The sequence below is a fragment of the Manis pentadactyla genome, chromosome 2, assembly GCF_030020395.1.
Source record: "Manis pentadactyla isolate mManPen7 chromosome 2, mManPen7.hap1, whole genome shotgun sequence".
Taxonomy (NCBI): domain Eukaryota; kingdom Metazoa; phylum Chordata; class Mammalia; order Pholidota; family Manidae; genus Manis; species Manis pentadactyla.
The window spans coordinates 70,178,935-70,206,176 of record NC_080020.1 but is presented as its reverse complement, the minus strand read 5'-3'; the positions used below and the strand labels follow the sequence as shown (position 1 = coordinate 70,206,176).

The following is a 27,242-nucleotide window of genomic DNA, read 5'->3' as shown; positions in this document are numbered from 1 at the left end:
CCTTATTTCAGGAACTATTTCGAATGTGATATTCATAATTTCCTAACTTCCCACATCACTTTCAGGTGATCTAATCCTCAAACTACGTGGATGTACTGTGCCTCTTACTTGATTGGACTGAAGGAAATTCTGGCTGATGAGGCCTGCCTTTTTTTTTTTCTTTTAAGATAGCATATACTCCGTTTATCTTGGGTAATTTTAAATATGCATAGGAAGTTTTATTCTGGACCAGTAAAAATCCCATTAGACAATAGTGATCAGAAAATTAGACTAATACCTACTAGCTTTAAGAGAAAAGTTAAAATGCAGGTAATGTAGAACAAGCAGTTGTTATTATATGAGATACAATGTGGGGTGTGGAGTAACAGTCTGCTCCACCTACTTCCCAGGACAGGGTCATGCAAAGTGTGGGGTCCTAACCGCTATCTGTGCTTGTGGCTTACCCCTTCAGCTCTGTTTCACTTGCAAAGAATAGTGTTTCAGAAGAGTTGTTTGACCCCCTAGTCCCTGACAGGTCTTATGTTTTTGTTGCAGGGAACCTGGGATGGAGTTATAGCTGGACAGGAGTGGGCCAGGGAAGGGCCCTGAGTATGATAGCGCCTGGTAGAGGGGAAGGTAGGAGGGGCACCAACACAGGCAGCTATGCTGTGGGTCCAAAGCCCTCATTAATGGCCTGGTGCCATGTTGACCACGTGAGGGACAGACAGGGCCCTCTCAGCAGCCTGTACTTAGGAGAGGCTAGGACTTGTGGTGCTCTGAAGAAACGGGGAGGAAAGTGGGTCACTTCAGGATAGGATAATTTTCTTGCCCCTTTCTCTGAAAAAACAATGGGCCAGCATAGCCAAGTCATATACAAGCAGGGAGAATTGCATAGGAGATTTTTAAGAGCTGTGGCACTTAGGAAATTCACTTCTCTTCCCAGGAGCCACTGCCAGCATGCCTGGTCACTTCTAACCTTGCCTATAAATGTTTAACCAGGATGGTGTACCATTCGTTGGGATTCAGCTTTCAAAGGTTATCCTCTGAAGTACAGGAAAGTTTTTAGGAAAGCATGTCAAATAGAGAAGTGGGAACCAAACTTGGTCAGTCATTGGAAAGTATAGATATTGGAGAGTCAACCTGGACCATAGGAGTCTGTGAAAAATGTTTGTTATTCCTCCAGCAGCTCACGGTAGATTCTGATATTATTCCCATTTTATGGCCTGAAATTGAATTGCGATGACAGTTTTCAGAGTAAAAGTAAAGCAGCGAAGCCTGTGTGAGTTCCTTTGTCAGTTCGTTTGTCTAAGCACCTTTAGGCCAGACTATGGCTGTGAATCCATAAATCAGATGAAAGCAGTAAGAAAGCATTTCATGCCAATGTGCACAAAAGTGAGTAGCCAGCATGCCCACTATTATTAGTGCAGAAATATATTCAAATCAAGGCCATTCATGTTTGCCTGTTTTATTTAATCATATGCCTTCTACCTGGAAGATACAGGCCTTATGGCATACAGGTGGGTGTTCAGGGAAGGATTCAGGCTTCATGCTGTCCAAGTCAAAGTCTAAAAGCTGGGATATTCATCATTCTGACACCTCTCTGCAGATGCAGAGTGTGTATTGAAGTATTTCTTGAAATGTGTTTTATTTACATGAGGAATGCATTTAGCAGGTCATGTTAATTAGAAATAATATCTGACTAAGGTCTTTTATAATGTGTCTCAAATCAAAACATTATTTTCCCAAGTTGTCAGAATGGCTGTTTCCCCTGACTACCGATATTTGGACTTTGAGGCTTCCTTCTAAACAGGTTATATTTTTTCCTTGAGTTTTCTTTAGAATCCATTATTTTTGTTTGCATTGTAATCTAGGTTTATAGATATTAGATACTTAAAAAATGTACTAGTTGGAGAAAATACAAAGAGACAGTCCCTACTGCTAAAATGTTTTGTAATTAAAAGTAGTATAGTCCTACAAGTTGTAGGAGGTATGTCCTTTATAAAATACCTCAAAACCACAGTTTTAGATATTGAGAAACTCTTCAGAAGCCCTCCACTTTGAGATGTTTTTGTGAAAGACTTTGTGTAAAGAACAAGAGGATTTTATGACCCATGAGTAAAAATTTCCAGTTACATCTCTAGAACCATTTTCCACAAAATTGCAGCATTACCAAAATAAATAATGTAAGTTTACCTTGGGACTCATTGATCTAAATGAACTTCAGTAATAATAGGTCTGGTTGTGCAGTATAGCTACTAAAGGGAAAACTGTCATCATTTTCAAGAGAATTAATGGTTCTTGGGGAAATGTTTAGCTTAAGAATGACAAAACTGTCATTCAGTCAGAAAACAAGATTGTGGAAATAGAGTTGAGTCCTGGAAATCCTCAAATTTGCCCTAACACTTCCTCTCGTGCAGTCCCCACTGAGACCTTGGTCTCATTAGGCCACCAAGATAAAGCTGGAAAAGCTGGAAAAGCAAATAGGTTCCATGGAACCTATTTTTGAAGCAGTGGGTTAGATTTAATCACATAGTCTCTACTCAAAGAAGGCTTCGATTTGGCAAGCCAAAAATTTGCTTTTGCCAGCATTTGGGAACAAGCTAGTATAGAGTAGTGATGTAATGTGTTCTGAATCTATAAATGTTTGCATTAAAGTTGTCTGTTATCTTTTCTCTTTTCGTCCAGGTGTTTCATTCCAAACATCTACGCAGCCCTGTTCACTGCAGCCCTTGTTCCTTTAATGTGCCTTGTGGTGGTGTTTGTGGTGTTCATCCACGCCTACCAGGTGAAGCCACAGTGGAAGGCATACGATGACGTCTTCAGAGGAAGAACAAATGCTACAGGTTTGGAAGGAGCTGTGTTTGTACTTTGGAGATGGGAACTTTTTAATGATGGGACAATGTCACCGAATATATTTTATCAAAAAAAGGAATGAAGTTAGACTGCTTTCGGCTCTGAAGCCCTAAGTTAACCAATAGCTCTCCGGTTTCTCCTGCTTCTCGGTACTTGGTAACAACTCTCTCTCTCTGGGGCTCCCGAGGTTTTATCACTGGTCCCGTTTTGTCCTTAAGACACTAATGTTCAAGTAAATGACTCACAGCCTTTGGGAACTGCTCCCCCAAGCTTTCTTCAACTCAATAACAACCTGTGTTCGTCCTGTAAAATCTATACATTCCTTTCAGATTCTGAGACTTCATCAAAACAAACCTTCATAAGGCTTGTGAGTGCTGTATTTTGCATGTGGAGTTCTCACTGTGCTGACAGATGTTTAAAAACATGTGTGATCAGACAGCTTCATAACTGGCTACACATGTCTGGTTACTTAAGAGTGTGAGAGTTTCCAGCTCAAACTGGCATTCACTGCAGCTCATTTTTTCCCTTTGAATCATACTTAACACAGGTTTTTATAATGTGATTCTTTTTTGTTGTTGTTGTTAGATTAGAGTCTCTTAGGAATTTTCTTAACAAGGAACAATAATCACACACCTATATATAGAAATTCTCTCTAAAATGGTGTGAGGGACTGGGATGTTAGAGACAATCTTACAAGCTGGGCGTGGGGATCCCTCTTGAGACAATGAAGAAGAGTCTCCTTTTTTCTAAGCTTTTACAAGTCTAAAGCCAAATGAATGAGAGGAATTCTTCACATCTTAAGTGCTTTACAGAGTTAAGCAAGGTACCATATATGAAATCCCTAGGATAGCATCTAATACATTATTAGGGGCTCAGTAGATATTGTCACTTACAATAAAAGGAGTCACTCTCATGTAAGAAAAGCCTTCTAGTTCCTGAAATGGGTCAGGGAAGATATGAAAAGATTTTCCTCCTGTTTGTTGTAAAGAGAAGGGACTCTTTTATATTAGTTTGTGGGGTAACTTGTAGGACAGCTGTGTCTAGGCAGCTCTTCTTTATCGTCTCTCATTTAACACACATTGTGTGGGCAGAAATATCATGTAAGGTTATGATTAATCTTAAATTCTCCAATTAAAAAAGCAAGATTCAATGTAGAAATCCTACTTTTTCATGGGACATAGAATTTATCCAAAAGCTATGCTTTATTATTCAACACGGGATTTACTTTTTTAAAATGCATCTTCTCTTCTGAAGGGAAAGTTTGTTTCTTTCCCCAAGTAACAAGATTTGTTTTGTTTTCTGTAGAATATAAAGGTGCCAATGTTCACATGTTTCAGTGCTGATAACAGAAGGGCCTAACCTAATGAGTTAATCCTTCTCATCCCTAAATCACCCCTGTGCCTTTTAGAATTGATCCATCATAGATATAGTAGGTAAAACAATACTCCGATTTTTGGAAAACATAGCCCTCAAGCTAATATAATGCTAAAATCTCTAGCACATTTGTATCTTGACTAGGGAAACCTCTCACAACATTGCTGTTACTGTAGCTTTTCAAAAACAATATATATGTGTGATAGTTCTAGTTCCTCTATTCTCATGATAATTCAAGCTAATAGTCATTATTTTACACTTGGACTCCTACAATATTTTTCCTGATTGGTCATTAGTTCTAGTCTTTTTCTAACCCATTTCACTTCTTCAGATGTCTCCATTTCAAAAGCATAAGGTGGATCCCCTCACTCTCCATCATGACAGTCATTCAAGGTCTCTTTCTTTGCCCAAAAGAGGTCCAGTCTCTCCAGCCCCCAGTATAAGAGTCTCTATAGTCCACCTCTGGCCATCTTTTTATCCATATATTAGTTACCATTTATCCTGTATCCTGACCAGGGCATGTATTTAAAATTGACCCAATACCACCATCTTTGCTCATGTAACAAGCCCTCTACTTTGACCTTGTCACCATTAGTTGATAAAACCCGTGTGCTTATTAAGTTTTGTGGGAGAATGTGGATGATGGAGGTGGAAGGGTCTTGTCACCCTCCCATATTCTTCATAATCTCCCCACAGTTATAAAAGTAAACCCATAATCTAGTAAAAATGGTGTATTAGATAAATACAGTTTAATTTCCCCTGCATGCCCCTGTCCAAGATAACTGCTCACATCTTTATAGAAATTCTGGAAGCTCCCAGTATGCTGTCTCTTTTGCACAGTCTTTCGAATTACTGCCTTCAAGAATCATATCAATTAAGAATTACTCACACTTTGTCCCTACAGCCATCATAGCACTTATCCTAGATGGAATGGTGACCTGTTTTGGTGTGTTGGGGTGACTTCCTTAATAAATTACGAGTTCCTTAAGGGCAAAGACCATTTATTACTCATCTTCATGTCACCAGGGCCTTGGAGATTAATGGATAGCAGGGCATAATTAATATTTGTTAGATAAATTAATGATCATCAATGCACTATAAAAATTTTGTAAGTATAGGCTATATCCCCAAGCTAAATATAGCATTAAGAGAAATCTTCTATATCATAAAAAGTAGAAATTAAAGGATTTCTCCCACCTGTTTTTAGATATCTCTTTGAAGGTTATTACTATTAGAACTTTTCTTTTTTTCTTCACTTCTGTGATTCCCAAAACTAAGTGTTCAGCTTTGACCTCTGACCTGATATTTCATATTTTATTTGCAGCCTACTATAACTCACCTCTACTTGGATATACTCCACTTATTTCAAATTCAAAATTTATGGGAAAAACAAAGTCTGTTTATCGAGGAGCACATGATACTTACTCTCTTTGATTATAAAATTCCATTGCATTGACCTGAAAAATAATCAATCAAGATGGCACTATAATTCATGTTTTGCCCACTGCCCTGCTCCTTGTCCATGACAGTGAAAGTCAAAATAAATGAGAGAAAATTTTTTTAAAGATGAATATCTCAGCAGGTCAGAAATAGAGCAGGAATACAAAGTGGGAAGTGGGGCTACAGCCACGGACCCAACATTTTCTGAGTCCACAAGCCAGTGGATGCAGGAGTCTCAACTGCTGTGGTAGTAATTCGGGAAGTAAACGTCCCACCTAGGGTCAGCAGACTGGAGCAATAGCACCTTCATGAAAGGAGCCTGAAAATAAGCTGCCACAGGAGCTTGGGCTGTGGCTTACAGGAATCTGGGAGTCCAAGGAGAGAGAGTAGACAAAGCATCTCATTAAATAAATACCTGAGCCAAGCCTTCTGGAGTTCACCGACTGTCTGCAGTTCCATATGTCACCATGTGGACTGGAGGCCCAGGACGTCAGCTAGTCCTCTTTGGACAGGAGGGCTGAGTGGAGGCAACCACAGAACCATTAGACAGAAAAGATAGGCAGAGAACAACAATTAAGGAAACAGATGCTTTCTACTCAAGATTAGCTACAACATAAAAGTGCCAAACATTGGAGGAAAACTAAAAAAGGCAGTACTTAAAATCAGCCAGTTAATCAAAGAGATTAATCCAGAAAAAAAATTGAAATAGAATAAACTATGAATAACTTTGATAGGTATATTAAGACCCTCAAAAATGTAAAGCAGGAGTTGTCAAACTATGATATTACCAGCCACTCACCTGTTTCCCAGTTTTATTTATTTTTTAATAGCTTCATTGAGATATAATTTACATGCCATAAAGTTCATCTATTTAAATTGTACACTTCAGTGGTCCTTAGGATATTTATGTAGTTCTGTAATTATCACCATAACCTAATTTTAAATATTTTCATCATTTCACCCATAGCCATTAGTCACTTCCCATTCTCCACTTCCCTGAGGCCTAGGTAACAATTAGTCAACTTTTGGTCTAGGTAACAATTAGTCAACTTTTGGTCTCTATAAACTTGTCTGTTCTGGACATTTCATATGTTGGGATCATAGACTGTGTCATCAATTGTGTCTGGCTCCTTTCACTTACCATAATGTTTTCAAAGTTCATCTGTGTTATAGCATGTGTCAGTACTTAGTTCTTTTTATTGCCAAATAATATTCTACCCAATGAATATACTACATTTTGTTTATCCATTCATCCATTGATGGACATTTGGATTCTTTTGACTGTTTGAAGAATGCTGCTGTAGACATTCATATACAAGCTTTTATATTAACATATGCTTTCATTTTTCTTGGGTGTATACCTTAAAGTGGAATTGCTGGGTCATGTGGTAGCTCTATGTTTAACATTTTGAGGAACTGCCAAACTGTATTCTGAAGTGGCTACAGTGACCTGTTTTTGTAAGTAAAGTTTGTTTTGGAACCCAGTCACACCCATGTGCTTACATATATCCTCAGCTGCTTTCAGAGTGCAGAGCTGAGAATGCAGAGTTGCAATGGAGACCATGTGGCCTCTAAAACCTAACATATTTGGCATCTGGCCCTTTACAGAAAAGTTTGATTGACTAACGCCTGATAGAAAGGAAGATATATCCACTAAAAGCACTTAAGCATAAAAACCAAAAATAGATATAAGCAAATAAAAACAGACAAATATGAAAATGAAATAATTTCAGATCTTGGTAATGAAAACAGACCAGTTGAAATTTTAAACTATCTTAATATTTGAGATAAACTCCAGGTGAGACACAGAAAAGAGGGAATTAATGAATTAGAATCTGAAGCTAGGATTGGGGAATTCACCAAAGAAACAAAAAAGGAAAATATGAAAACAAACCTAAGAGGTATAAGAATAGATTGCCAAAAGGAAAGAATACAGGAAATGGAGAAAATGTGAGACTTAAAGAAGTAATTTTTTCAGAATTTCCAAAATCAAAGAAAATATTTCACATAACTACAGATAAAATAAATAATTGTAAAAAAAAAAATGGGGGTGGTAGGTGAATGCTGAATATAGTATATAAGCAAAATATGCAGTATGTTTTGGAAGTTCTGTGTTTTTGAAACCTGGGTAGTGAGTACCTTTGCTTTTAATATTCTCTTGTTACAAGTGCTACAAACCCCAGTTCAGATTCCATCGTGCAAGCAGAGGAAGCTAGTTCTCTGCAAACCCTAAGCTTCAGAGGTAACACACAGACTGGTACCAAGCCTCTTCACTTTCCTCTGAGAAGCCTGTGCTTTTTACACCCCACTTTATACCAGAGAAGTAGGGCAGTTCTTGTTAGTCTCAAGCAGATCCAGCTTAATTCTCTGCAATTCCAAGCATACTAAAGTAGTCCTTTTTCTTAAGGCAACTCAGATGGTTTGTACTGTAGTTTGCCTTGCATTTTTTAATTGAATGAGCATTTTTACATATATCAGATAGTATTATGAGAAATATATGCTCAAGTATTAAATCAGGAATTGAAAGTAAATCCCCTTTTCTTACAAAAGCACAATTTCCTAGTTTTCAAATTATGCTAAATTTTGAGTATTTTTGATTAAATGTTGTCAAGGGTGTCTTTGTTTATAAATCACTCTTAACAGCACGTAAGATGAATTAGAGAAAGAAAAGTCAATTTGTAGTTTCCTTATACCCAAGCTGTTTTTGTCTTTAGAAGCTATAATAATTATGATTATTTATTTACCTTTAAGTTTGAGTTTTGGTAAACAGATGCAGTTAGTTAGCATCAGAATCACATGTATTTAAATAACTGAAGAGCTTGCACCATTCATTTTGTTAGGCCTGGAATCTTCCATAGTTGTATAGAACTGTTCTCCAAACTAATCATTCTTTTGCAGATTAAATGTGCCTAACAAGAGCAGTTTTATATCAACACTTGTGTTATTATGACTGCTAATTCTCAATCTCTTTATTTTAATATTTTTGCTCATGCTATTCCTTAATTTCAGAGTTCAGATAAACTCAATGAAATCCAAAGGAAAGGGGGAAAAGAGAATGAGCTGGTAGTAAATAAAATACACCTGGTGCTGTAATCGCCCAAAGATGGTCTCATCAATCCCTTCCCATTCTGAGTGTGGCCTGGGCAGCGATGACAGGTTGGCCTTGTTGCTGCCAAACTGCTATGAAACACATTTTCAAAGGTCAGTGGCTCCTAATGAGATTAACTGGCCTTCTCTTCCCTTCAGTGGGTGAATGTGCAGTGAGAATGAGTGGGGATGAAGGTACGTTCCCCGCGCTAAATTTCAGTGTCTCAAACAGCATTAAACAAAGCCTGTAATTTTAGGGTTTGGTTTTGATCTCTGGCAATGATAAGCTTGTCTATCCTTTAGGGCTCATTAGAATTTACTGGCTCCTTTCTGATTCATCAGCCAGTTCTTCAGCGAGGAATGATTCATGGATCAGGGAAGGAAAATTAATTTTAATAAAAAAGGAAGTAGGTGATTACAAATCCCTTTCTTATAAAAATCCCACACATGTGTTTCAATATGATTTATACAAATGTAAAAGGATTGATCCAGCTAGCTGGGTATAACATGTATCTGAAGTATTTGGAATCTCCTGGTCCTGTAAAGGCCACTTTTCTGTTTGGGGACATACTTGAGGGTGAATGCTTCCATTTTTTCTGAGCTCTATTTCTTTATATTCAGAGTAAAAACAATGGTAATATAAATGAAGATTACATTGCTTTTATGTAAATCATTGAAAACTTGTTATAGTGAATATTCATCCTTAATGCACAGTGATGTTAAAATTTTTCTAATTTTTCTCCTGACATTTAAAAAATCTCAGAAAGAGTTCAGAGGAATTCGTTGAAATCCAAAGGAAAAAGAAGAAAAGGCAAGAGCTTCTGGTAAATGCAATACACTCTGTGTCCTTATCCAAAGATGGCTTCCATCGATGATTTCCCTTCCTTTGCACACATGCCACTCCTCACATCATTGGTGGGATCTCTTTCCCCTCTCTGTGAATCTGGGCTGGCTTTGGACGTGCTGAGACCGATGTGCTGAGACTGATGTGCTGTGATGGACATGATACTGTCCCATACGGGTCTTGCCTTAAAAAGAGGACTAGCTGTTTCCACTTCCTTTCTCTTGGCAGCCAGCCATGATGTAAGAAGTCCAATTATCTGAAGCCATCATGATGTCAGAAACCCCAAGCCAGTCGTGTGGAGTGGCCATGTGACTCCACAGGCTGGGCTATTTGTTTCAGGCATCCGAGCTCTGATTCCAGACATGTGAGTAAAAAAGCCTTCGTGAAGGTTCCAGCCCAAGTAGGTACCACATGCACCCAGCCAGACTGTAGGATTGTGAGAAATAATAAATTAGTTTAAGCCCCTAAGTCTTACGGTGGTTTAGTATATGGCAAACAATAGCTGAAGCACTGTGGTTCTAGTAGTATCCTTATTATTCTCATGTCAAAACTACAAGTATGTCATCGGCACCTTAAATTTTATTGCTTGCAGAAACATACGTGGTTTATAAATAAAAATGGAAAAATAGAATGATTTCTTTTTCCTAAAGCAAAATTAAGGCTTCCAGTAAAGCAAAGTAAAAGTAATTTTACCTAGTAACAGGACGTGCTTGAATAGGATCCAGAATGACCAATATAACAGGTTTCACATGTCCTTGGCAGTAAGCTGCTTGTTTGCAGTCTACTCTCAGTTCCACTGCTGAAAAAATATAAAAAAACAATGCCTAAGGACCTAAGGCAAACCCCAGATCTTCTCACTAGGCACTGAACAGTTCTTCCCCTTGAACTTGGGAAGTCTTTGTGAGCTCAGTCTTCCCACCTTTCACCAGTAGTAGTGGGAAAAATTCAAAATATTTAAGGAATTATTATGGCTGCTCATCCTCTGCTTAGCTTTGTATCTGTGACCTCAGTCTTCAGAGATTCAAATCAGAAATCTTTTAAGCCTGAAAGATAATTTGTAGTCATTCTTCATTTATTTTCTTCATTATTGATTTTGAAAACATTTGGGGTTGGATGTTGTGCATTAAAAACTCCTAGAACAATAACATCAGGACTTAGTTTACTGAGCCTTAGACCGTCCAGATAAAAAATAAAATCTTACAGTTGAAAGAAAGCTGAAATTGCTGTTTAAACTCCTGATTTACACATGTAACCAAAGAAGAAAAGGGACTGATAATTTGTGGCAAAGCTGGGTTTTTCTAGAGCTCAAGTTTCCTGAACATTACCCCAGTGAACTGGCCTTTAGCTAATCTCAGCTGAATACTGATGAGGACAGGGATAGTTCTCTATTCAGGCTATTTCAGTGCTAAACTGTCAAGATCCACGTACATTTGTTTTCTACTGGGCAGATAGCATAGTTTATAGAAATGATAGGTTTGGAAGAAAGAGTAAAGGGCTAAACTCAGTGTAAGTGGCAGGTGAAACTTTCTTAGGCCCTGGTGGTCGTAATCATTACCCCCATAACCACTACCAGTGAAGACGCCCATCTGGCAGACATTGTGCTGAGCATTCGTATGTACTATCTCAGTTTTTACAAGAATGCTATGAAACAGGTATTATTATTCACAGTCAGACAAGAAAGTCAAGGAAATGAGAAGCTTAGAAAAATGTCCCCCAAGTCTGCAAAGCCGTTCCATTTTGTTGCTGGGATTAGAACCACAGCTTGACTCTCACGCTCTCCCGAGCTGCCATTGCTGCTGGTGTCAACACTTCACTCCTTACTGTTTAAAATAGGAATTTTCATTGAGAAAAACAACATGTACACATTAAATTAAACCTGGAGAATTCTAATTCCATAAAAGTAGGTGTCAGACCTCACTCTGCAGAAAGAATCTGGGGTAAGAATGGGCAGATATCTGAGGATGACTGCCCCCTCTCTTTGCGGTCCTAAAACATGCTTCATTTTCCTCACCATTCTCATATGTGGTGCAGGTGTAATAGTCATACTTAACTTTATAGAGCTGTTTGAAGAATTAATGTTAATTCATACGAAGTCCTTAGTACACTCTATGGAACATAACAAGCACTCAATGTGTGTTGGTAATTTGATTAGTATAACGACTCTTTCAGTGAATAATTGGTGCAGAATAGAGTCAGATATTAACTCCTTTGTCCTGTGCCCTTCCTAAATGTCTCTCAAGTAGGCCTCTCTCTTCCTTTCTTCAGATTATACCTGGTGTATATTAATCAGATCAGGCTGCCATAACAAAATGCCATTGATTACCTGGCTCAAACAACAGAAGTGATTCCTCCCAGCTCTGGAAGCTAAGAAGTCCCACAGTCTGGGTGCTGGCAGTTCAGTTCCTGATCCGAGTCCTTTCCCTGGCTTGCAGATGGCCATCTTCATGCTGTGTCCTCACATGGGAAAGGGAGAGAGAGATCTCTTGTCTCTTCTTATAAGGGCACCAATCCCATCATGAGAGCTCCACCTTCATGACTTAATTACTTCCCAAAAGCCCCATCACTAAATACCATCACATTGAGGGTTAGGGTTTCAACATACAAATTTTGGAGGGATGCAATTCAGTCCATAGTACCTGGATTCTATCCCCTATCATATCATATGAAATTGATCACATCATTAAAATCATCCAGTAGCAATCCTTACACTGTAGAATAAAAAAGAAGTTCCACTACTTGCACATACAAACTCTCTATGCTCAGTACTCTCATACTGAACTAGGTGCTGTTGCCTAAAAGTCTGGACTCAAACGGCACAATGAATTCACTCTCACTTGCTGAGTTCATGTATGGTGTCCAGGTAGAAGAGGGAATGGAATTGAAATTCCTTTCCAGCTGATATGCATTGTAAATCGGCTCCAGTGGGACTTCAGCGTACACTTAGAGCCAGCGTCTGAGAGCACTACAGGGGCCTCACTGCGCCGAAGCGCTGCGCACTCTGATCTTCAGTGTGTCTGGCATCTCCTGTTGGCATGCCTGCCATTGCCAGGCCTTAGCTTGACCCAAAGAATCAATGATTGTTGATATTTTTTTATAATACCCAATTGTTTATCATTTTTGTATATAGGCTAAGTGAGTTTCCAGTTTATTTCCTTGGGGCTTTTTCTCCAAATCAATAAAAAGTTTATATTTTAATTTTGCTGGAGTACTCTATTCTAAAAGGACCTTTTCCTCCTCAAGTCCTTCTTTTTATTCTGGAAAAATTCCTGATGAGGCATTACTTTGAACTCCTTTGAAAGCTACATAAAACAGTTACTCATGTTTACTGCTTTGATCTAAGAGCACTTTTTTTTTTTAATGGATGGCTGAAGTCTTCCATTCAACTCCTGGCTGATGAAAGACAATTTCTGATTTTTTTTTTATATTGCTCTCTAAAATTTATTTTCAGTCCATTGCCAAGAATGTATATAAAACTCTACTAGAGAGTAGAAAAGTCAGTTTTTCAAGACTGTTTTTTCTTAGCATATTTATGGCATTGAAAACCCTGTATTCCCCCTTGATCTTATCTATGAGCCACTTCAGTTGGTATCAGCATGATGAGCTTACAATGCACCACAGTCTCTAATTAGCCAAACCCCAGTTCTCAGTTATAAGTTCCATTCTTGATTTGCAAGTATTTCCATGTATTATTTATTGCCATTCTCCTTATTTAGAGATCCTTCCAATTTAATGGTTAACTTGTATAGGGTGTATACAGTTCTTTAAAAAGTATATAGTCACAAAATCGTGGTTTGATCACACTTTAATTAACCGATACTATCTTAAAAAGAAGATCTAGAAATAAAAGAAAATAGGGTTTCTAGGACTAGAGAAATAGAAAAGGGGGATGGAAATCCGGACAGCATCATAAATTTCTTTTAAAATATATAGTTGGCACAATACCTGCGATGATGACATACTTAATAGTTTACATATTATGAAACTCAGAAAGTTGAAAGTGACATATTTATGATAAACTGCTTCCTTTTAGAAGAAAAGTACACCGTATCAAAGGTGAAGTTTGAATTTCTCTGGGCCAGAGGCGGACCTGGCCAGAACACCAGCAGACTTGGTCTGATCCTTTCACAAAAGTACTCTTTTAGTTGCCTTGTAACTGAAATGGCCTGTCTTGTAAAAGACCACTTTCCTTAAAACATGGTGAAAGAGGCCACTCCTCTCCACTAATTGGATGTCAGAAATACTTTTGCTCTTTCCTGCACTTTAAGGTCACAATGTCCTTGCTTAATAATTTTTCCTATTTTTAAATGTGGTTTTGCTTACACTACCCTTTTCCTATTCATTTTATTGTGGTCACCGTTTCTCATGCTATCCTCCCTTGGGGACCATTTCCCTCTCCAGATCTTCTGTGGACACAACCTCTTCTGTCCCCCTCTCCTTCTTCGCCCCTGCTTCTTTATCCTCACTGTGACCTCCCTTCCCCCACCCTGTGATTGGGCATTACAAGGATGTTTTCAGTAGCTTTTTGATTTTCACTTGATTTTCTCACCAACTTGGCTCCCTCCTTAAGCAATTCACCAATCACTGGTCAAGTCTGTGCCACACATCTCTTTTGTACCAGCCAGCTATTGCTACTCTGTGGTAGATACTAATTTATTCTAAATAACTTTTTTTTTTTTTGTAGATAATTATTTTTTATTGAAGGGTAGTTGACACACAGTATTATATTACATTAGTTTCATGTGTACAACACAGTGATTCAACATTTATATACATGATAATTCTAGGTACCAGCTATCACCATACCAAGTTGTTACAATATTTTGACTATATTCCTTATGCTATACATTACATCCTGGTTACTTATTTATTTTACAATTGGAAGTGTACTTTTTTTTTTTTTTTTGTGAGGGCATCTCTCATATTTATTGATCAAATGGTTGTTAACAACAATAAAATTCTGTATAGGGGAGTCAATGCTCAATGCACAATCATTAATCCACCCCAAACCTAATTTTCGTCAGTCTCCAATCTTCTGAAGCATAACAAACAAGTTCTTACATGGAGAACAAACTCTTACATAGTGAATAAGTTACATGGTGAACAGTACAAGGGCAGACATCATAGAAACTTTCGGTTTTGCTCATGCATTATGAACAATAAACAGTTCAAATATGAATACTCATTTGATTTTTATACTTGATTTATATGTGGATACCACATTTCTCTCTTTATTATTGTTATTTTTAATAAAATGCTGAAGTGGTAGGTAGATACAAGATAAAGGTAGAAAACATAGTTTAGTGTTGTAAGAGAGCAAATGTAGATGATCAGGTGTGTGCCTGTAGACTATGTGTTAATCCAAGCTAGACTAGGGCAATAAAACATCCACGGATGCAGAAGATTTCTCTCAGAACAGGGGGGGTGAGGTTCTAAGCCTCACCTCTGTTGATCCCCAATTTCTCACCTGATGGCCCCCCTGCGACTGTGCCTGTCTTAGGTTGTTCCTTCCTTGAGGAATCTTACCCGTCTCTGGCTAACCAGTCATCTTCTGGGGCCATACAGGGAAATGTAAAGTTGGTAAGTGAGAGAGAAGCCTTATTGTTTGAAAAGGTTAGCTTTTTACTTCTTTGCATATTTATGCCCTGTGGCTTCTATGCCCAGCATTTGTCTTGAGGTATCTTTACCACTTGGAAGAATTATGATACTCGGTAAATTTGATATGAGGCACGAATTCTAATTAAGGGTTGTAATTAGGAAGGAAGAAGAAAAGCTATAGAAGTAGCAGGCGGAAGAAAACATGGGAATATTGATTATTTCTTTGACATATCTTCTTGTAACTTCAGCATGTATAGGTTTTAAACTACTAATTAAATTGTGCACACACATTAACATAATAGGAGTATAGTTACATAACCAAAGCATACCTGTCATTACCAACCATCTCCAGTGAAACCAAGAAAACCAGTTAGGCACCTTAGGCATTTGTGAAAACTTATCTATGATATGGTGGATATTGTCCAACTGAACTTGAACAGTCTGAGAGAAATCAGACAAATTAAAACAAGCCATTCCTGGGGACTGTTCACATCCCATATGTTCTTTTAACAGTAAATAGTCTGTAGTTGTAAGATTTTGGAGTGCTACAATTTGCACTTCTCCTAATTCTTGGTTGAATTCCAACAGTATAGATCCAGTCAAATTTGTTGTTTTACTGTATGCACAGGCCAGCTTAGATATCTCCTTCTTCATTTCCATGGCAAGTCCTGAAACTGGTGGGATGAGTGCATCTACAGCTGTAGCAGTGCGTGGATCTTTGTTGGGGTTTTTTGATGATCATCTTCTGGCATGAGTCTTCCAGAGAGTGCTGATGTTGGAAGTTCTTTTTCATATTGCATCTTAGTTCATTTTCGGGGTAGCCAAATTAGGCTTTGATCCTCTGTATAAACACAAACAGACCCTTTGCCTACACTTTTATATGCCCTTTATACCCTTGTGTAGAACTCATTGGAGGTCACCACACAGAAACTGCCTTTTTTTTTTGGTATCATTAATCTACACTTACATGACGAATATTATGTTTAGTAGGCTCTCCCCTATACCAGGTCCCCCCTATAAACCCCTTTACAGTCACTGTCCATCAGCATAGCAAAATGTTATAGAATCACTACTTGCCTTCTCTTTGTTGTACAGCCCTCCCCTTTCTCCCACCCCCCCTTGCATGCTAATCTTAATATCCCCCTTCTTCTTCCCCTTCCCTTATCCCTCCCTACCCACCCATCCTCCCCAGTCCCTTTCCCTTTGGTACCTGTTAGTCCATTCTTGAGTTCTGTGATTCTGCTGCTGTTTTGTTCCTTCAGTTTTTCCTTTGTTCTTATATTCCACAGATGAGTGAAATCATTTGGTATTTCTCTTGCCCCGCTTGGCTTGTTTCACTGAGCATAATACCCTCCAGCTCCATCCATGTTGCTGCAAATGGTAGGATTTGCCCTTTTCTTATGGCTGAGTAGTATTCCATTGTGTATATGTACCACATCTTCTTTATCCATTCATCTATTGATGGACATTTAGGTTGCTTCCAATTCTTGGCTATTGTAAATAGTGCTGCGATAAACATAGGGGTGCATTGGTCTTTCTCAAACTTTATTGCTGCATTTGTAGGGTAAATTCCTAGGAGTGCAATTCCTGGGTCAAATGGTAAGTCTGTTTTGAGCATTTTGATGTACCTCCATACTGCTTTGCACAATGGTTGAACTAATTTACATTTCCACCAGCAGTGTAGGAGGGTTCCCCTTTCTCCACAGCCTCACCAACATTTGTGGTTGTTTGTCTTTTGGATGGCAGCCATCCTTACTGGTGTGAGGTGATACCTCATTGTAGTTTTAATTTGCATTTCTCTGATAATTAGCGATGTGGAGCATCTTTTCATGTGTCTGTTGGCCATCTGTATTTCTTTTTTGGAGAACCGTCTGTTCAGGTCCTCTGCCCATTTTTTAATTGGGTTATTTGTTTTTTGTTTGTTGAGGCGTGTGAGCTCTTTATATATTCTGGACGTCAATCCTTTATCGGATCTGTCATTTTCAAATATATTCTCCCATACTGTAGGGATCCTTTTTGTTCTATTGATGGTGTCTTTTGCTGTACAGAAGCTTTTCAGCTTAATATAGTCCCACTTGTTCATTTTTGCTGTTGTTTTCCTTGCCCGGGGAGATATGTTCAAGAAGAGGTCACTCATGTTTATGTCTAAGAGGTTTTTGCCTATGTTTTCTTCCAAGACTTTAATGGTTTCATGAATTACATTCAGGTCTTTGATCCATTTTGAGTTTACTTTTGTATATGGGGTTAGACAATGGTCCAGTTTCATTCTCCTACATATAGCTGTCCAGTTTTGCCAGCACCATCTGTTGAAGAGACTGTCATTTCGCCATTGTATGTCCATGGCTCCTTTATCAAATATTAATTGACCATATATGTCTGGGTTAATGTCTGGATTTTCTAGTCTGTTCCATTGGTCTGTGGCTCTGTTCTTGTGCCAGTACCAAATTGTCTTGATTACTATGGCTTTATAGTAGAGCTTGAAGTTGGGTAGTGATATCCCCCCTACTTTATTCTTCTTTCTCAGGATTGCTTTGGCTATTCGGGGTCTTTGGTGTTTCCATATGAATTTTTGAATTATTTGTTCCAGTTCATTGAAGAATGTTGCTGGTAGTTTCATAGGGATTGCATCAAATCTGTATATTGCTTTGGGCAGGATGGCCATTTTAACGATATTAATTCTTCCTAGCCACGAGCATGGGATGAGTTTCCATCTGTTAGTGTCCCCTTTAATTTCTCTTAAGAGTGACTTGTAGTTTTCAGAGTATAAGTCTTTCACTTCTTTGGTTAGGTTTATTCCTAGGTATTTTATTTTTTTTGATGCAATTGTGAATGGAGTTGTTTTCCTGATTTCTCTTTCTGTTGGTTCATTGTTAGTGTATAGGAAAGCCACAGATTTCTGTGTGTTGATTTTGTATCCTGCAACTTTGCTGTATTCCGATATCAGTTCTAGTAGTTTTGGGGTGGAGTCTTTAGGGTTTTTTATGTACAGTATCATGTCATCTGCAAATAGTGACAGTTTAACTTCTTTTTTTACCAATCTGGATTCCTTGTATTTTTTTGTTTTGTCTGATTGCCGTGGCTAGGACCTCCAGTACTATGTTAAATAACAGTGGGGAGAGTGAGCATCCCTGTCTAGTTCCCGATCTCAGAGGAAATGCTTTCAGCTTCTCGCTGTTCAATATAATGTTGGCTGTGGGTTTATCATAGATGGCCTTTATTATGTTGAGGTACTTGTCCTCTATTCCCATTTTGCTGAGAGTTTTTATCCTGAATGGATGTTGAACTTTGTCAAATGCTTTTTCAGCATCTATGGAGATGATCATGTGGTTTTTGTCTTTCTTTTTGTTGATGTGGTGGATGATGTTGATGGACTTTCGAATGTTGTACCATCCTTGCATCCCTGGGATGAATCCCACTTGGTCATGGTGTATGATCCTTTTGATGTATTCTTGAATTCGGTTTGCTAATATTTTGTTGAGTATTTTTGCATCTACGTTCATCAGGGATATTGCTCTGTAGTTTTCATTTTTGGTGGGGTCTTTGCCTGGTTTGGGTATTAGGGTGATGTTAGCTTCATAGAATGAGTTTGGGAGTATCCCCTCCTCCTCTATTTTTTGGAAAACTTTAAGGAGAATGGGTATTATGTCTTCCCTGTATGTCTGATAAAGTTCCGAGGTAAATCCATCTGGCCCGGGGGTTTTGTTCTTTGGTACTTTTTGATTACCGCTTCAATTTCGTTGCTGGTAATTGGTCTGTTTAGATTTTCTGTTTCTTTCTGGGTCAGTCTTGGAAGGTTGTATTTTTCTACGAAGTTGTTCATTTCTCCTAGGTTTCCCAGCTTGTTAGCATATAGGTTTTCATAGTATTCTCTAATAATTCTTTGTATTTCTGTGGGGTCCGTCATGATTTTTCCTTTCTCGTTTCTGATACTGTTGATTTGTGTTGACTCTCTTTTCCTCTTAATAAGTCTGGCTAGAGGCTTATCCATTTTGTTTATTTTCTCGAAGAACCAGCTCTTGGTTTCATTGATTTTTGCTATTGTTTTATTCTTCTCAATTTTATTTATTTCTTCTCTGATCTTTATTATGTCCCTCCTTCTGCTGACCTCAGGCCTCATTTGTTCTTCTTTTTCCAATTTCGATAATTGTGACATTAGACCATTCATTTGGGATTGTTCTTCCTTTTTTAAATATGCTTGGATTGCTATATACTTTCCTCTTAAGACTGCTTTTGCTGTGTCCCACAGAAGTTGGGGCTTAGTGTTGTTGTTGTCATTTGTTTCCATATATTGCTGGATCTCCATTTTGATTTGGTCATTGATCCATTGATTATTTAGGAGCGTGTTGTTAAGCCTCCATGTGTTTGTGAGCCTCTTTGCTTTCTTTGTACAGTTTATTTCTAGTTTTATGCCTTTGTGGTCTGAAAAGTAGGTTGGTAGGATTTCAATCTTTTGGAATTTTGTGAGGCTCTTTTTGTGGCCTAGTATGTGGTCTATTCTGGAGAATGTTCCATGTGCACTTGAGAAGAATGTATATCCTGTTGCTTTTGGATGTAGAGTTCTATAGATGTCTATTAGGTCCATCTGCTCTACTGTGTTGTTCAGTGCTTCCGTGTCCTTACTTATTTTCTGCCCGGTGGATCTATCCTTTGGGGTGAGTGGTGTGTTGAAGTCTCCTAGAATGAATGCATTGCAGTCTATTTCCCCCTTTAGTTCTGTTAGTATTTGTTTCACATATGCTGGTGCTCCTGTGTTGGGTGCATATATATTTAGAATGGTTATATCCTCTTGTTGGACTGAGCCCTTTATCATTATGTAGCGTCCTTCTTTATCTCTTGTTACTTTCTTTGTTTTGAAGTCTATTTTGTCTGATATTAGTACTGCAACCCCTGCTTTCTTCTTGCTGTTGTTTGCCTGAAAGATCTTTTTCCATCCCTTGACGTTTAGTCTGTACATGTCTTTGGGTTTGAGGTGAGTTTCTTGTAAGCAGCATATAGATGGGTCTTGCTTTTTTATCCATTCTATTACTCTATGTCTTTTGATTGGTGCATTCAGCCCATTAACATTTAGGGTGACTATTGAAAGATATGTACTTATTGCCATTGCAGCCTTTAAATTCATGGTTACCAAAGGTTCAAGGTTAGCCTCTTTAGTATCTTACTGCCTAACTTAGCTCGCTTATTGAGCTGTTATATACACTGTCTGGAGATTCTTTTCTTCTCTCCCTTCTTATTCCTCCTCCTCGATTCTTCATCTGTTGGGTGTTGTGTGCTGTGCTCTTTCTAGGAGTGCTCCCATCTAGAGCAGTCCCTGTAAGATGTCCTGTAGAGGTGGTTTGTGGGAAGCAAATTCCCTCAGCTTTTGTTTGTCTGGGAATTGTTTAATCCCACCATCATATTTGAATGATAGTCGTGCTGGATACAGTATCCTTGGTTCAAGGCCCTTCTGTTTCATTGCATTAAATATATCATGCCATTCTCTTCTGTCCTGGAGGGTTTCTGTTGAGAAGTCTGATGTTAGCCTGATGGGTTTTCCTTTATAGTTGACCTTTATCTCTCTAGCTGCCTTTAAAACTCTTTCCTTGTCCTTGATCTTTGCCATTTTCATTATTATGTTACTTGGTGTTGTCCTCCTTGGATCCTTTCTGTTGGGGTTCTGTGTATTTCCGTGGTCTGTTCGATTATTTCCTACCCCAGTTTGGGGAAGTTTTCAGCAATTATTTCTTCCAAGATACTTCCCATCCCTTTTCCTCTCTCTTCTTCTTCTGGTACCCCTATAATACGGATATTGTTCCTTTTGGATTGGTCACACAGTTCTCTTAATATTGTTTCATTCCTGGAGATCCTTTTATCTCTCTCTATGTCAGCTTCTATGCGTTCCTGTTCTCTGGTTTCAATTCCATCAATGGCTTCTTGCATCCTATCCATTCTGCTTATAAACCCTTCCAGAGTTTGTTTCATTTCTGTAATCTCCTTTCTGGCATCTGTGATCCCCCTCCGGACTTCATCCCATATCTCTTGCGTATTTCTCTGCATCTCTGTCAGCATGCTTATGATTTTTATTTTGAATTCTTTGTCAGGAAGACTGGTTAGGTCTGTCTCCTTCTCTGGTGTTGTCTCTGATCTTTGTCTGCCTGTAGTTTTGCCTTTTCATGGTGATAGGAATAGTTTGCAGAGCTGGGACGAGTGACGGCTGGAAGAACTTCCCTTCTTGTTGGTTTGTGGCCTTCCTCTCCTGGGAGAACAGCGACCTCTAGTGGCTTGTGCTGGGCAGCTGCGCAGACAGGGCTTCTGCTTCCTGCCCGGCTGCTATGGAGTTAATCTCCGCTGTTGCTGTGGGCGTGGCCTGGCTCAGGCAGCTGCTCCAAAGTGGTGGAGTCGCGTTGGAGGGGGAGCGGCTGGGAGGCTATTTATCTCTGTAAGGGGCCTCCGTGCTCCCTGCCACCCCGGGGATTAGGGTGCCCAGAGATCCCCGGATTCCCTACCTCTTAATTAAGTGTCCCGCCCTGCCCCTTTAAGACTTCCCAAAAGCACCCGCCTAAACAACAACCCCCCAAAAAAAAAAAAATTTTTTTAATTAAAAAAATAAATAAATAAATAAAAAATGGCCGCTCATTTTTCTTTATTCTCCGGCGCCAGCCTCAGGCATCTGCTCACCGGTCTTGCCCTGTTTCCCTAGTATTGGGGTCCCTATCCCTTTAAGACTTCCAAAAAGCACTCGCCAAAACAAAACAGCAAAAAAAAAATGGCCGCTCGCTTTTCTTATGTCCTCCGGCGCCAGACCTCTGGTACCCACTCACTGTTCTTGCTGCCCTGTTTCCCTAGTATCCAGGGCCCCGCGCACGCACTCTGTCTGCACTCTGATCCGGGTTGCTGGGGCTGGGTGTTCAGCAGTCCTGGGCTCCTTCTCCCTCCTGGCTCCGACTCCTCTTCCTCCGCTGGGAGCTGGGGGGAGGGGCATTTGGGTCCCGCGGGGCCGGGGCTTGTATCTTACCCCCTTCGCGAGGCGCTGGGTTCTCTCAGGTGCGGATGTGGTCTGGATATTGTCCTGTGTTCTCTGGTCTTTATTCTAGGAAGAGTTGTCTTTGTTATATTTTCATAGATATATGTGGTTTTGGGAGGAGATTTCTGCTGCTCTACTCACGCCGCCATCTTGGCTCCCTCTATTCTAAGTAACTTTACCTGAGCCATCTCTTCTTCTCAGATGGATCATCTTTCAGTGATTCTTAAGTAACCTTTCGAACAGACTCCACTGCTCTTAAATTTTGCATTTAATAAGGTGTTTTCTCACTCTTTTTTTCCCTATTTCCTGTTCCTTTCTCTTTCTTATCTCCCCTCTCAGCCTGTTTCCTCCTATTTTAGATAAGGAAGTAAATAATTGTCACCAAAGCCCACCTTTATTATACCCTTTATCTGTGTTTCCTTCTCTCAGACCTTGTTTCATTAAATTTCCCACAGTTGCTTTACCTTTTAAACATCTCTCCTTTGGGCCTTTCCTCTCCATCTAAACACATCCCTCTCTCCTCACCGCCTACAAGTGCTTATTCATGACACTACTGCCTTACCAAGTTACTTCCCTGCCTCCTTCAACCAACAAATTTCTTGAAGAGAAGTCCATACAAGCTCCCTATGCTGTTCCCCTTCTGTCCACTGCTAAGCTTTTGGAGTCCCTTGCTTGTTATTCTCTCTCATTCATTACCTGTAGCCTTGGAGACCAAGTCTTCTGACCTCTCTTCTCATGTCCTTATCCTGAAACTTGACTGCATAAATCAGTACTGATAACTGCCCTTCCTTGAATAGGCTATTTCCCTTGGTTTTTATGATACTCTTTTTTTTTTTTTTTTTTAATTTTCCTGCTAAGTCCCAGGTCATGCCTCATTCTTCTTGTGACTCACAACTCTGGAGAATATTGTTTTTCAGGGATTTCCTTTGCCTATTTTTTGTCAGAATGGTAATTTTCAAATCCATCAGCCTGAGTCCAACTTCTCTCCCCATCTCTCTCCTCTATCATCTTTCTGAGAATAATATCTTGTCCTCAGGAAGTACAAAAATTGTCATCAGCTTTGCTCCTCTGCCTGCCCCAGTAGCTCTGATCTCTTGTTACTCCTTCTCCCCCTTCATTCCCTTCTTTTCTGATTTCCCTAACCTTGAAGCCAGTGTAGTGCTTTCACTCCTAATCATAGACTTTCAGGTCAGAAGTTGTCAAAACTGACTTACCATCGAAATCACACTTTCAGGAATTTATAATTTGATGAGTTTCTCTACAAACTTACTGAATCTCCAGTGATAAAGTGCCAATATCTGTATAGTTTTAAAGTTTCTCACTGTTTTCTGATTTGGGGGTACCACCATACACACACTCTGTCATGTTTTTGTGTCCGTCCCCTTCTTTCCGTTGTGGGAGCCGCTCGTCAGCCATCCCCTCACCTCGGGCCTTCATTCTCGCTCACTTTGACCACTGCAATAGTCACCTTACTGATATCCCTGCCTCCAGCATTCCCTCTGATCTATTTACTTTCCTGTGAGATTAAGCTCTGTTTTTATTGGACCACACCTTTTCTCAAAAGAAGTGACTCTCCATTTCCTATAAAATAATTCTGTAATGCTGAACCTGGCCCTCCAGGGCCCTTCATGAGCTGCTGCTGCAAACATTCTTCTCACTCCTTATCTTCTTGGACCTTTAATTCAATCAGAAGACTACTTGACATTAGCCCTGCATTTTTCGCCTCTCTTTGTGGTGTTGTCACTACCTTAGCCTCAGTACTGACTTGTTCGGATATAGCTCATCTTCAGGGCCCAGCTGAAATTCCTTCCTCCTAACAAAGATGTCCGTGATGCTGTCAACAGGAAATAACCGCTACTTTCCCTGAGTTTTTAATACAACTTGGTCTCTCTCTTCTAATACTTACCTTCTACCATTTATCACAGGGTGTGGGTGGATGTGTGGGTGTGTATACATGTAATTCGTCCTTTTATCTATCACACAGTTGTGATGTTTTCTAAGAATTACAAATAGCAGTCAAAGTCAAAACTGTTCTAAGTGTTCTATATTTGAACCATTAAATCCTCACTGAATCCACAAAACATTATTTGAGAGATACTAAAAATATTCTCATTTTACAGATGAGGAAATTGTGTCTCAGAACAGTTAAGTAACTTACCAAAGTCACACAGCTAGTAAATGGCCCTCAAGTAATGTGGCCCCAGAGTCTATGTTCATAACTCTACCATTCTGCCAGTTTTACAGATAAATCCCACACAATCAACCTCAGTACATGCTTTTTCAAAAAATGTAATGGGCTGAGGGCCCATATACAAAACAGATCTTTTTAATAGAATTTGACAGAAGCAAGTTACAAAATTTAGTATAAATAACCTTCAGGTTATTAAAAGTAAATGATATGATTTATAATTAGGATGCATCAACTTCCAGAAAGAAGTAGAAATCGGACTGTAGGAAGTAACTAAAGGTGTCAAAGAGCTATTTAAAGCCTGTTGCACAGTTTCATAATGACAGTGTAAATCACTGTGGTTACAAATTAATAAGTAATTGAAATGACCAGTTTTGAGTCTTACACTCATTTAATTATACAGTTTCCTAGAAATGTGATGGTTTCCCTTTCTCCATCATTTCCCTCTTCCCCACGGCCAGAGTATTTGCAAATAAGCACTTAACCTATGGTTATATTAAAGGTGCTTTACCACTATGAAAAAAAAAATGTTTTCTTCAGATGTGTTTCGCAAACTCTGTTAACAGAATAAGCTACCTGGTGAGAAAAAAACAAACAGAAACAAACAAAAAATGTAGCAGAATCTGTCTAGCTTATTAAAGATGGAATTGATAGTAAAAATAGTTCCCTGGGGGACTTGGGAAGCACTGTAACAACAACAACAAAAATGCTCATTCATTAGTTTTACCTACTAATGCCAACCCCATGTACCTAGAGCTAAAATTCTAGTGCTCTCACTCTTAAAAAAAAAAAGGTGGAAACTTACAGTTTTGAGCCTAGGGAAAAAATAAGTTAGATCATCTGCCTTACATTTGCTGCTAAATATCCAATACCTGTGAACCAATCTAACCATTAACAGTTTCAATTCCAAATGAAAGAGGAGAAAAAGAGAAAAAAAGCTGAAATTAAAATCTCACACATTTTAAGGTCTGCGTATGACACTAACAAACAGATGCACAAAGAGAATGTTCACAGTTGGTATCATCAGGTACACATCACTCTGATCAAAATACTTTGATCAGTAAACACAAATACTGTCAATGCAGATGTCATTGATTTTTTTTTTTTTTTTTTTTGTACAGCCTCCTTCTCCCTAGATCATACACATGACATTCACCCTGGAGATTGCCTTTCTTTCTTATTACAATGGTTTCCCTTTCTTTTCTCCGTAAGGTCTTGGTCCAAGGTTGTTAGTAAGAATGAGCAATAAGATACTAGTTCACTCTCATAGGCATAAAATCCCAGCCACACCTGTGGGTACTGTGCCATTGTTTAAATGAATAATGATAAGCTTTTATATAACACATATCATACCACTTTATGGTCTGGTATTGTATATTTCTGAAAACAGCTCTGTGTGTGGGTTGAGTATTAATTTTCTCTGTTTACAGGTAAAGTTATTTCACAACAGAGAGTAAGTAATATCCTCAAAGCTTCTGTGAAATATATAACATTATTTTTAAGATCAGACAATGCCCTGATAATCTGATAGCTGTTGAAAGAAGAGATGCAATTCATCATGTCAACAGGGAAAAACCAAAGGATTTCACTCGAGTAGACTTTTTAGAGTAGTGACATGGCAAAGGAAATGAAAGTAAAATAAAATTTTTAATTTGAGGTACAGTTTTGTAATAACTAGAGAACTAAAGTAAAGAAGGGAAAAAATACTGAGGTGAGCTGACATTTATGTAGATTGAGGGTCTGGATAACAGTTCTGGGAACTGATAAATTCAACACACTGAAAATATTTTCTTAGACACAGAGTTATTTTTAGCGTTAATTTTTTTGAGACATTGTGTCAGAATTGACTCAAAACTGCATTGTTGAATTTGAGCCTATTAAGTCTTACTGACTGCTGTGTGGTGTCTTATGAAACCGTCTATAAAACGTAACTGGCTATTCATGGCCAAATAAATAATAACCTAATTTCCAAAAATTATGAGGCCATCTAATAAGATTCAAAATATAGATTTAGGCAGGTTGAAAGATGCATTCTACATGTTCATTGTATTTATAAAAATTAAGTGTGTTGGAAATTACGGTTAGGTGCCTGAGCATGCCGGGAGGTGAGTGTTTTGAACTCTTTAATAGCTGAGTTAACTGGTAATGTTTGAATAACTAGGTTAAGCTGGTCTTGAGTTGTTAGTTGGCTGACTTCATGTTTGTTTTAGATCTCTGACCTTCTAAAAACTTTCATCATAATGTCATTTTATGGAGCATTTATGAAGTATGTTTTATGAATCATTCTGTTGGCTGTGAACCCAAATGATAACTCTCCTTCCCATAGTTCCAAAACATTTTCCTCAGAAGAAGAAAAGCCATTTAACCTTTCCTTTAAGAATCACAGACCTGTTTGACCTCCTCAGTGGCATATTATTTAGCAACTTTGAAATACATGCTACACATGGAATTACTCTAAGAACAGTTTGTGCAAGGTCCATGTGGGTGTATCTCATCTAACTCAATTATTCTCCTTAGATTCAAAATTATAGCCTGCAAATTGAAAATTATATATAGCTTTTGCAAGGCAAGACCATAATTCTCAGCTTATACTGTCTTTTTTTCCAATCCCAATAAACCACACTCAAAGTAGGCCTGACACTGGACTGTCCTTTAGCGTCTAGGAAAGCCCTAAGTCAGCCATGGGCAAAGTCCTGCTATTTAGATTCTCAGCAGACCTTGAGACTACTCTTAATAATTTGCTCACATTCTTCCTTTGTACCCCTGGAAGACCTACTCTAGGCCAGTAATGACTATCTCCTCTTCCTGTAGATTCAGGATCTCACCTGTACAGCTCCTTCCAGACTAGGTTTGCTTCCTCAGTATATCAGTAAGAATCACGA

The 27,242-nt window shown here is 38.8% G+C and overlaps 1 protein-coding gene across 1 annotated transcript in view; it reads left to right on the top strand.

Moving 5' to 3' along the window:
• The window catches only part of ADGRV1 (adhesion G protein-coupled receptor V1), a 487,139-nt gene that overhangs the window by 388,946 nt on the left and 70,951 nt on the right, over positions 1–27,242 (top strand). The window contains exon 85 of the mRNA XM_036925534.2: positions 2,665–2,822. Coding sequence (XP_036781429.2) covers positions 2,665–2,822 — 158 coding nt within the window. The remainder of the gene's footprint in view (positions 1–2,664; positions 2,823–27,242) is intronic.